Here is a 12,405-nt window from a genome sequence, read left to right as displayed (position 1 = left end):
GGGGGCAGGGGGGCCTGCCCCCCCCCCCCCCCACACTTTTTCTCGCAGCAACACATTTTCTAAAATTTACATATAAAAAATGGAATGATCATGGGGTTGCCCCCCCCCCCCCACTTTTTTGGGAGTATGTAAAAAATTGATAAGTAAATAAGGACATGAGGAGTAAAATTGAAGTTACATAGTACACCAGCCCCTCCCCCCCCCCCGGATTAGGATTTTGAAGATTTTTGGAAACTTAAAATTTTCTTTTCTTTTTTTTTTTTTTTGCTTGTCAAGATTTTTTGGATGAGTCTGCCCCCCCCCCCCCCACTTTCAAAAACGATGCTTCGTGCCTGACATGTACCGTTTATAACACCGTCAACCCAAATTCTCATCTGGCGATGATCTAATGATGAGCATTAGTTTGTTTTCAAGTAGCTTATGGATGCTTGCTTTAAGGATCAGCAACCCCCCCCTTTTCAAAACAAAATCCCTTTACCGCTATGATACATGTATATGAGGAATGAAATCATCGGATGTGAATGATGAAATTCCTTATACACAAGTGCAATCTTCGATATCAATCATACTTTTTACACCACATCATTTATTGTTTATGATAAATATGCAGACTTAATTAACTGCAGCCTGCAGGCCTGTAGCTCCCGGTCTGAAGAAATTCGGATGGACGTCCAGGCCGTCTATCCGAATTTTTTTCAGACTGGCAGTTACAGAACCACCACAGACCAAAAAAAGAAAATAACGTATGTTATTCGTTACATAATAAAATGTTTTTTTTATTGATTCATTAATTGGAATATGAGGGTGCCGACATTGTAGAAAAAAATACATAATCCACGTTATAGGAAAAATTACATTTAATGTTTATGATTACATATCTTTCCTTTCATAAATGAATGAACTGCTCGTAAGGAGTATCAAACAAAAGTAATTAAATTATTGTTAACGTACATTAGGACATTAGAAATGGCAATTTGTCTTAAATGGGAGTTTGAGTTAATACGATTATTTCGTGCAGTCCGTGATTTTTTTTAAAGTTGCTGAAAGTTTCGACCGATCAATAAACTGGGTAGAACTGGATCGGGTAGATTTCAGCATTGTGAGTATCGTTATAACGCTGTGAATCGGTTTGCTTAAGAAATAGAGGAGACAATACTCATTATAAAATGGATGTAAATACATGTAAAAGTTACGACGACCAGACATAAAAAGTAGACATTCACAAAGTTTCAGAATTCGCTGACGTTCACTAGCTGTAGATCTACGCATTTTAACAAGTTTTACGGTTCGCGCCTGTATCAAACAGCTGGCAATTTGATGGGAGCCCAGTCGTCTATTTAATGTTTAATTAGCCATAAAGTTATATGTGTTTCAACAAAACCATCGTACTCATGCGCGGATCTAGAGGGGGTAAAGGGACCCCCCTCTGCAAAATTCAAATTTCTTTCAATTTCATTATAAAATTACCAAAAATATGCCTCGGACCCCCTGGCATACTAAAATAAGCGTCAGACCCCCGCCCCCTTTGGAAAATTTTCTGAATCCGCGCATCGTACTTTCTGGTGTGCCTACGTAATGAGTACACATCCCAAATGAAACCAGCGTCAGTTTCAATTTGTTTTGATGTATTGAGTCCAATGTTTCATTAAAATACCTCTATAGGATCAACGAACGGTACATTGAGGTTATCTGTTTATTTTGTCCAAACAACGACAAAGCCATCTAAATAGTTCCAAATACATGTACATTTATATTGTCTATCTCATATCCTGATGCACCTTAAATTGTCCATTAACATTAATAATTCCGTTTACAAATAACGAGAATTTTATTATGCAAATTTCACAACCAATACAATGAAAAACAAAAATACATGTATATATATGCAAGCGGCTTCTCGAGCGAAGTACATGGATTATATTTTGATATGTGGAGAATAATGTATTACTTTATCTTTTTGCCTGTTATTCTACCTAGTACATATATTGACATTTATTAACAACTGACAGCTGAATGTTTTAGTCGTATTGAATCGATATTGCTTAAGTTAATGATTTTATAATGACAGTCTACAGTTATAGCAATATGTTAAAACAGACATATGTTACATAAACTAAACCCTAAAAAATCAAAGTTATCTCGTCGATAACATAAACTTACTATCCATTTGCTGACTATTGTGCACATATGTTTCTTTTGTTTATGAATGTAATAATCATAAAATTTTCTCCAATCATATACCCCCACCCCAAAACCAGCGCCCCCCCCCCCCCCCCCAAAAAAAAGAATCAAAACAAAAAAGCATTTTTCAATAACAAGTTTGTCGATTTTATGCCGTTTAAACAAAAATTTTCAAAACAGAAAAGCACCTCCATTGGTTCTATCAATATTAATTATTATGCGGATTTCTTAGCTCAGTCTAAATCACTATTATGGACATTGTGTATTGTTTTGAATCTCTGACCATATTTTCTGGATTTCAGTCAGTGAATATCTGTGACCACTGACAGCATGTTTGAATGAGCAAGCTGTGGGTTCCCGCTTCTGATACGTAAATTCGTTTCGATTTATAACCTGTACTTTGGCAATTCTTCTACAAATTCCTGTTATAAAAATGTCCTCCAGCCAAAACATGTTAACATGTTGTGAAACATTGTAAATTGGTCCTATCGAGTCTTTTGTAAGCACATAAGCAGTTCCGCTACAGTAAGATGGGTAGAATTTTTTTGAATATTCTTTATATGAAGCATACCACTTGCTGGTTTGATCCCTAATTGGTACGGCTCCATTATTAAGACACCCAATAACGGCGTTAGATGGTCGAGTTTTCTTCAATATTGACACCAAATTAGGAATGTGAATGAACATATCATCGTCTGCTTTTAAGATATATTCAGCTTCCGCGCAAAATTGAGAAACCCATTTCAACATAGCGACCGATTTGATCGAGAGGTTTCTGTAAGAGTCAACAAAATCTTCTTGGACGATGTCGTGATGTTCCGAACTTTCTTTCATGATATCCGTTTGGATACTTGCATTTCCTGGATTCCCCAGTAAAAACACGAGTTTCACTTGCGGATCTCTTGTAACTATTGACCCCCATGTTTGTCTTATCGTCTGCCTGTGGAATATGTTTGCTGGTGAAATGCAGACGACCACTAGCAAAAATATCGAATCCTTCTGTCTACATGCGTCTGATTCCGATATTATGTAGCTAAAATTGTGTTCGTTGGAAATTAACGTATAGTCCATGTCCCCAAAAGGTCCTGAATTTGCCGTTCGACTCTTGAACTGAAGTCTTCGTCTTCTTCCTGTGTATTTCACTGACATGTAAACAACTAATAACACCAAAGCACAACACAAAGCTATCATCACGCGGAAGAATTTGGACTTCATTTCACGGGATCATTCTCCATACGGAAGTCTAATCCATTTTGAATATTATCGTAATTTGGTTATAAATCCTTAATCAGCGATATCATAGAAAACTGTCCAAGAAGTGTGTTGTTACGTGTGCTAACTTTTTATCTCTCTCTCCGTCAGGGCCTAGCAAGATTAATTTTACCTGTGTATAGTGACACATATCTCTTGGTCGACGAATGCAAATTACCGCGTCATGAAAACAATGCGCGCACGTGTCGTAGGCAAAATCCGTTTCAATGATCGAATTCAGCCAAAAGGCATTTTCTTCCTTACAAGCACATAAACGGAAAAACTAAATGTAAAATGATGAATTTATTAAATACAACAGTGATATAAAATGGTTACAACAGATTTGCATAATAAATCAGGTCTTAATGCACTCTCCACAATATTAACTAAAATACGACATCCACATTCAAACGATGGCCACTGTTGAACCACTCTCCTTTCCTACGAACACTGTTATAGGGTGGAAGCTTAAATGACAACATGCTCTGCTTGTCCAGACGTTTAACAGTTGATTTACAAACATACGTTATCGGAACCTTATCAGAACAGTAGCTTGACATTGATACGTAAAAACATATACCGGTATTTTTTACCTAAAATGCCACGCATAGTGCTCGATTGAGTGACAATTTCATACAGAAGGCAATGCTCGGTAGTTTAGCTAAAAGACCAATCTAAAATTATATGTAGTGTGTGCAAAATCGGAGGGTCTCGAAAACTAAGCTAAAACCGGTTTCTCTAGCCAAGTGAGTAGTGTTCACCGATCGGGGTGTCTCTAGCCTATTAAGTAGTGTTCACCGATTAAGCATACCTTGGTCCTCGAAGCCTTCCGATGTGCTTGCACATTCGGAAGGCCTCGGAAACTCAGGAAGATAAGGGATCTAGCCCAGTGAGTAGTGTTCACCGATTGGTTTGTCTCTAACCTAGTGAGTAGTATTCACCAATTAAGCGTACCTTGGTCCCCGAAGGCTTTCGATGAGCTTGCACATTCATGAGGCCTCGGAAACTCAGCAAGATCAGGGATCTAGCCCAGTGAGTAGTGTTCACCGATTGGTTTGTCACTAACCTAGTGAGAAGTTTTCACTGATTTAGCGTACCTTGGTCCCCGAAGCCTTCCGATGTGTTTGCACATTCGGATGGCCGTAGGAACTAAAGTAGATCAGGGATCTAGCCCAGTGAGTAGTGTCCACCAATCGGTTATTCCTTCCATTGACATGAAAGTAGTGAAAGCTGGTGCAACGGGCTCTCACAAGCTAGAACAATTTTAACAAGACCTTGGACTTTCAGTAGGATGTAACGATCTATTTCTTGCGTCAAAACAAGTTAAAATGACGCTGGTTTCAAGTGAAATATACACCGATTGCGTAGTCTTTGCTCAAAAGCCAGACAAATCCTGTTGATTTCAAAGAGCCATGCCTGAGAGGCATACAATGAAATAGACAGGCCTACGTCACATTGCAGTTTGACTCAAATACCCAAAGTCCAAGTCTTGTTAAAATGGTTTTAATTAACAGTCTTTGAAATTATTCATAAAGTTTTTTTTTAAAGTTATAATTGAGGTTAATCTAATAGTGTGCATGCAGTTGATTATTATCATAAAGTTGGTAGTCCATTACGGGCTTTTGCAACAGAACCCTGATCACGTGATGTAAACCAAGTATTTGCTCTGTAAATTCGAAATATAAGATGAAGGCAGCGTTCGATGGTGTGAACTTACTCGGCTCATGTTTAGGAAAGAATCACCGGGTTTCAGGTATTCGTTTGTCTAAGTTTATTCATGTGATTAACTGATTAACTAAGGAATGGTAGTTTGTTAAACTGTTTAACCGGCTGTTCGGTGAGAACGATGTTTTAGAATCACGCTCTTGACCGGATAAGTCGACAATAATTACTTTTATGCAAACCATTCATTATGTTAAGCATTGTCATGTGTAATGTGGGAACAGGGCTATACATAAGCTTGCTTAATCTAATAGAAGTTGTTTGCTGTAAAATCATTAAATTTTATAGGTGCTAGAGTTTCGTGAATTATAATGGCTCCACTTTTTTTTTCTCTTGTAAGGTGCAAAAGAAAGAAGTAGGAGGCTTGTCATATTTCAAAACGAATATGTCGGTAATTTACCTGATTCTCGTTGATTGCAATTAGAAAAGTACGAACTTACTTGTATTTGTTTATTATAATACATGTCTAATTGTAGCAAGGATCCCCACCATGATTTCTAATAACCTTAAAGGCTTATCTATCAACCCTTTACAATCGGTACTTAAGTCTACACTAACTCTTAGATTTCAGAGAACATGGAGAAAAGAGGAGAATAGGGGAAACCTCCCACAGAAATGCGTGTCTTTTGGATCTCTATTTCCTCACCCTTATCCCGCAAATTTCTGGTTAGCCAATTATTACTTTACTATTAACAAGTCTATTTGTTTATTTAGAAAGTTCATAAACTGTTTTTGTTTTAAATGATGAAAATACTTGTATAACTCTTTTAATCATACAACTTCTTAATAACATTATATTCAATGATTTAAATTACTAAATATATGAACAAGCAAAGGAAGATAACTCCATTATGAAGAAGCAAGGGAAGACAACTCCATTAACTCCCTGAACTCTTTCCAACTGCTTTCAAAATATGTTTCATAGTTTTCTTCTTTCTCTTTTCTAAATATGTTAATTTACTAATTTCTTTGATTAAAATTCTGAGCAGAATAAGATAATAAGACAAATATATACCCCTCCCCTCTCAGCCATAACCCTTGCCTTACATGTAGGTGACATAAAAAATTATTAAAGATGAGTTTACTCAGGTGACCTAATAACGTAAAATAGGGTTTGACCAAAATTGTTACCATGCCCCTTTAAGGTGGCTCTATACACCACTTTTTGATGACGCAGTACGCAAAAAAGTAAATCTGGAAGCATGCACTTCCGGTCCTGGCTGATTTAAACTGAGGCGAACTGCATGGGGACCGCTCTTTTGAAAAAATTGTTAAATGAATAGATTAAATTTGATAATTGGAAAATTCATTACTTACAAGTAATGTAGTATGTGACACCTTCACGTTGTGTGATATTATTTATCGAAATAAACAATAAAATCAAGTATAATTTTTTAAATAGTTTCTTTCCCTTTATTGATATGTTACACCGTTGCGCAATGGGTTAGTGGGTTCACTACTAACCTGAAGGTCAAGAGTTCGATTCCCGTTGAGAGCGATAAGTTTTTTATCTTTCCAAAATTTTCTAAAACGTATTTTTTGTTGAATACTGTGAAAGAAAATTCTAAAGCAGTGAAAGTATTTCAAATATTATATACTTCAATGCACATTAATATCGACAGATGTTCCTTACCACCATAAGGGGATGGGAGGGTTGCTTTGAATTTCTCTCAGGTTGGTATACATAAATCCTATTAGCCAAGTCAATTTTCCCCTTTATTTATTGGACTTAGTTTTGCATAAAAGCGAAAAGATTCACTTATACGCGTACGGGCCTATAATGAAATACGTATGTATTTATCATTCCAACATTATATTTCGGAAATTTTCTTCAACTCAGAAATGAAAAGTCCCAAAGATGTTTGGGCCTTGGGACTTAGGAACGATAACCCTTACCTCAGGAACTTTCATACCAAATAAAATTTAAAATATTTTTTGCGTTAATCTGCAATGATTTTCATTCAATTTTTTATGTCACATTTATTAAAATACATTTTCTTATAACATCAAGCAACTTTTTCAGATGATTTGTCAACAGAGTTAGAAAATATGAAAAATTATGTTTTGGGGAAATACTAAAAAAAAATTGCAATAATAACATTTTTGAATGTTACGAAAAGTTATATATTTTTTTATGTGTCCGAAGGAAATATCCATCATATGACAAAAACAATTCTCTCAATTTGTTAATAGCTATCTTTTTAAAAAATATTTAACAAAAACACGAAAAATCATTTAAAAATTCTTTAAAAATACCTATAGTATCCCTATCATCATTTTAATATTTGATAAGTATATGTTCTGTGGTCTTCTATTGAAAACTGGAATAAACTGTGGGTGTATAGAGCCACCTTAAGAATGAAGCATCATTTTGAAAGAGAAGACTTATATCATTGATATTTGCTGTGGTCTGGAATCTGAGCAACATGTAAGATTGAATTGCTCGCAAAATAGAAGCCTAATTGGGGAATACATGTAATTTGATCAATTAAATATATTAAATATAATACCTTTTTTCTACACAAAATCAACACAAGAAACAAAATAACACATTAAGTAAATTTCAATACAATGTCAATGTTCTCTTGGAGTTATTCCGCATTGTATTGTATGGATACTAGGAAGGGGGTGTGGTGTTATAGATATATCAATTTATTAATCATATTATATAGTTCCAATTTTAATTTAGAAATCCAATAATTTAATGATCATAAAAAAAAAATAGCTGCATCTTTCAAACCATTCGGTCCATGTGTCGTAAAAAGGGAGAAATATGCCTGTTGGTTTAAAAATTGGTACACGACTGTCTGTCTGTCTGTCTGTCTGTCTGTCTGTCTCTCTCTCTCTCTCTCTCTCTCTCTCTCTCTCAATAATTCATGTATAGATAATCGCTATATAGATAATTTTTCTTTCGCTACAAAATGTCTACTTGTAAATCAGTAATGACATACCACGCGGACACGCACCTAGATTAGGATTGTAATGTAGGTATAAAAGTCGTGAGGGGTGTGTTGATTTTGCTTTCAGTCAATTCGAGTTTTACACATCTTTTTTCTTCAAGTTTATAAATTTTCAATTTATGATTGCAGTAACGACTTACTAGTGCCATCAACAGATCAGAAGATCGGCTGGAGTTGCCCACCATCCCGCAACCCACCAACACGGTCAGAGAACGCCTCATTTTGGTATTTGAAATCCAACAACATATACCCACATGGACACCGTTGACAGAATAATGAATACATGTACGTGTATTTATATGTACTATAGATCGAATGGCTGGCTCGTACAAACCGGCTTCAAGCACCGCCCTCTTCGCCGCCATTACACACCTCAACCCGGGAAGCACAAAATCCCCAAATGTAATAAAATATGTCAAACATAACTTTGACATTATATAATAAAAACTAAAAGATCTCACTTTTAAAAAGTATCGGTCATACTTTTTCAATATTGATTTGTTTTATTAGTTAAAAGAAGGTTTAAATAATGTATATTTATTGAAAATAATGATAGAATAATATAAACACCTGAAAATAGAATTATATTATCTTGATTCTTACAGGGTTTTACACCATTCTGCAAAGAACTATCAACACTGTACAATTTTGCACCAGGGATTATCTGAGTGAACATTGGAGCGTACTAGTATATGCATTTATACATTAAAGCTGGATTAATTGGTTCCATCGCGAAGTTTTGAAGCAGTGACATTTTGTCTCTCTCGGACATTTGTACCATCCTGTTTCGAAAATTTTGAAACAGAATCTTTTTTGCTAGAAAGAGTCATTATAGACAAAATTCCGTGCAATGAATCGGGGTCCAGACATGTCTGATTAATGTCTCACTGACACTGGAAGCACGAGTCGTGCCTTTCTTCCACATTGATTTGATCCTATGACAAGATTCGATGTTTTTTTTTATAGCTACACATATGAACTAATGGCTATTAATCAAACGGTAGACACGAGATAAGAATCGAGTTAGACATTAACCATGCTCAGAAAATGATTGAGGAATGGATTGTTCCTGTTCCTTGTTCATATCCGGTTCAATGTAATGAGTCATACATGTATTCGTATCTACTTAGTATTGCATATAGGAGTTAAAGGGGCATGGTCACAATTTTAATCAAATTCTATTTTTCTGTCTTTATTGATTACAACGCTTTAGAAATTTGAGAGTCAGTCATTAAGTTATAAGCAAGAAACAGATCTAATAATTCTTTATGTAAACAATGCCTGTGCCCTGTTTTTGTTTACATAGATTCATTATATATCAGTAACAAATCTTTTTTTAAGCTGATTTGTCTATCTTCTTATCTATTTTAAGCATAAATAAACAGTTCTTACGTTTAATACATTCATTTAAGGTCTAAAATTGGACTTTTCACTTCAACATTCAAAATGTAAACAAATGCTTTGTTTACATAGTAAAGAATCGTTAGTTCTGTAACTCGCTTATAACTCAACGATTGACACTCAAACTTTGGTTGCATATTAAAATGCCTTACTTAGCATTGAAAGCATTAAAATCGGAAAAATAATTTTTGACCAAAATCGTGACCATGCCTCTTTAAGCGATACTTTTTTCTCAGACTTGCACGAGGTATATGTATTTAGCAACAAGCATGCAGGCAAACGCTAACCACCTATAGTCTGTCCCAAGATATTTATGCAGCACATTTGGACGATTTTTAATAAAAATACAAATACCTGTGAAAGAAGTGCAATTGAAATAGTTGAAAGGGATATTTTCCAAGCTAATTTCATTGACACATTATCATCTTTCACTCGGAAAAATTCACAGGAACAAAATCAGATTCATTACGGAGATTTATAATGGGGAATGTTCACATCTTTTCTCCATTCGGAATACACTCGGAATACATCGCGCAATATTTCAACGTTATCATCCGGGCTTGCTGCAATACAAAATCTCCGTAGACATCACATTTTTTTTTACATTGTATTGAAACCTGATAAGCTAACAGGGGCGTTTTGACTGAGAAATCTTGGAAATTTTTCATACTTTTGAATGAACATCGTTTGAATCCTGAGGTATTTATATATATCAAGCAATTAAGCCAAATGTGAATCCAAAATATCTTGGAACAGAGTATACTTATTATACTAAGTCCAGACTAATACCCTATCGTCTCAGATAATTTTCTCTGAAAGACTCACAGCTTTTATTTCAATCACCGCCTCAGTTCTAATTTCCCCTGTGATTTTGAAATATGGAGCGATTTTCCGAACGGATTTCAAATCGTCTTGCATGGTTTACGAACAATCTAGTCTGGTATCTTTGACGTAATCACGCCATTCATTTTCGTTTTTGTTAAATACATTTCTTTAAGTAGTATTTTTAATTTTTATAATTTTCTTTGATTCATGCATGCTTTTGAATAAAATTTCATTAAAAAAATGGAATCAAGAGTTTTGGGGGTTTTCGTTGTTGTTACAAATCCCAGAAAAACGATTACTGCTGTTTTGTTGTTAGGTCACGGACCAAGCAAGCACACATGTAATCAATTTTCCGCAAAAATGGAGTAAAAGTATGTTCATTGTCATTGTTGTTCAGAACCTCAAACAAAAGGAACAGCAAAGTACTATATTTGTGAAGGTTGCTATGGTAACTACATTTACTTGGAAGTCTGAGGTCAGCCAGTGCAAGTCCGTGGAATTCATGCTTTCTACGTTACTTTTGTATCGATCGATCAAGAAAATATTCTTGCAAATCTTATACTAAAATTACAGAGAAGAACACTTAGTCTAGTTAACGAACAGTGTAAAATTATATATATTATCGCTATATGTTATTAATTCACGTAACTTTGCATTTTAAAGCAGTTTTTATAAGTGCAATTGCAAGTAATGCGCATTATGATAATCAAACGTCGACAACGATTCACTGAATCACACAGATTTCAATTTTGTCAATTTTGAGCTGTATGAATTACAATATCTTGTTTTAAATGAAATAGATATTCCTGATATACATATTTATATATTCAAGAGTTATCGGACATTGCTGATAGACGTTAATTTTTAAAATTAATTCGCTTTAGTTAAGTACATGGATGATCTGCATTGTGAAAATTTTAAAAATTTAAGAGCGTTTATTAGATGACTGAATATTTCACAAAATAGATTAATCGGTATGTTTATGGAAAAATACCGAAAGAATACTTCCTTCGTACGAGACGACATATTTATAAAGTATTGACTGTAAAATTATTTCTTCTCTGTATATATATTTTTTCACACATGAGAAGTATAATAGTAAAGACTATCAAAGATGCAAAAGGTCTTAGTCTTTTAAAGTACACGTACATTGCATGCCTTTGGTCACCTTAGAGTATGAATAAATAGCGACGAGTTAATCTGTCTCTTCAATCAAGTTTATCTCCCAGTTGAATCATCTGTACTTTTTTCTTGCGTGTATTGGTTTCACCACCTAATTGTATTTCGTGCAGGTTACTGAGCGGAATTGATTTTTACGACTTTTTAGAAAATATCTTATAAGGTGTTGCGGATTTCTGTACAGGTGATTCTAAAATTTATCATTGTCTGCTCTGATGTAATTAAACAATGCACTGACAGCAATTTGAGAAAAGATATTTAAAAAATGAATAGATTTTATTATACATCAAACACGCCGTGACTTAACCAAACAATAAAATATAAAAAAAAATAAAATAAAAAGTATTGAATGAATCTTTTATGGGTTTTTTCTCCGTTTTGTGGGTTCCTTTAAAGTGGAGTTCACAATGTGAGCGAACTCATCACAATAAGTCTGAGAATTCGTACATATATCAGTAATAAATGCATAGTTATGAATTAAACTAGAACAAGACCATTTTTTTTAACTGATCATATTTTAATTCATCTTTTACGGAAAAAAATATAAATCAATTTGATGCATGATCATTGATCATAGCGTACTCAAAGGTATTTCGGTCATAACAAGTTTCCTAGTTGCAAACAAACATTAATTAAATTAAATACGAGAAACATCCTAATTGCTTCTGTTATTAAAATCATGATCCAAGTACTATCTTTTTTAAAAAGTATTTTAATTCTACTGTTAAGGAAGGAGTCTTCTCTGGTTGTCGACTTGTCAGAAGTAAATTTGATTAAATGTTTTTAAATCCATATGAAAGGAAATTAAAATTTCATAGTTTTCTTTCTTTTTTTACTATTACGCAACTTGGCGTAGAAAAAGGAATCAATGTTTAGAATATGTCAA

At 34.4% G+C, this 12,405-nt stretch overlaps 1 protein-coding gene and 1 long non-coding RNA gene across 6 annotated transcripts; one reads left to right on the top strand and one right to left on the bottom strand.

Annotated features, from left to right (window-relative positions):
* Positions 1-2,302: 2,302 nt before the first annotated feature.
* Positions 2,303-4,085, bottom strand: LOC128188776 (beta-1,3-galactosyltransferase 1-like). The gene has a single exon (XM_052860039.1). The coding sequence runs from the start codon at positions 3,394-3,396 to the stop codon at positions 2,431-2,433; it is 966 nt and encodes a 321-aa protein (XP_052715999.1). The 5' UTR covers positions 3,397-4,085; the 3' UTR covers positions 2,303-2,430.
* A 491-nt stretch (positions 4,086-4,576) lies between these two features.
* On the top strand, positions 4,577-10,586 carry LOC128186851 (uncharacterized). Of its 5 annotated transcripts, XR_008243984.1 has the most exons (6): positions 4,577-4,607; positions 5,064-5,185; positions 5,495-5,545; positions 5,719-5,820; positions 8,244-8,399; positions 8,720-10,586. It is a non-coding gene; the product is annotated as an uncharacterized LOC128186851 (long non-coding RNA). The 5 variants fall into 5 exon arrangements; XR_008243983.1 differs by lacking the exon at positions 4,577-4,607 and having other exon boundaries at positions 4,624-5,185; XR_008243987.1 differs by lacking the exon at positions 4,577-4,607 and having other exon boundaries at positions 4,624-5,185; positions 8,244-8,516.
* Positions 10,587-12,405: the final 1,819 nt, after the last annotated feature.

Source organism: Crassostrea angulata, chromosome 6 (genome assembly GCF_025612915.1).
Source record: "Crassostrea angulata isolate pt1a10 chromosome 6, ASM2561291v2, whole genome shotgun sequence".
Classification (NCBI taxonomy): domain Eukaryota; kingdom Metazoa; phylum Mollusca; class Bivalvia; order Ostreida; family Ostreidae; genus Magallana; species Magallana angulata.
Note: the sequence above shows the minus strand (reverse complement) of the source record. Positions and strands in the feature narration are given on the sequence as shown.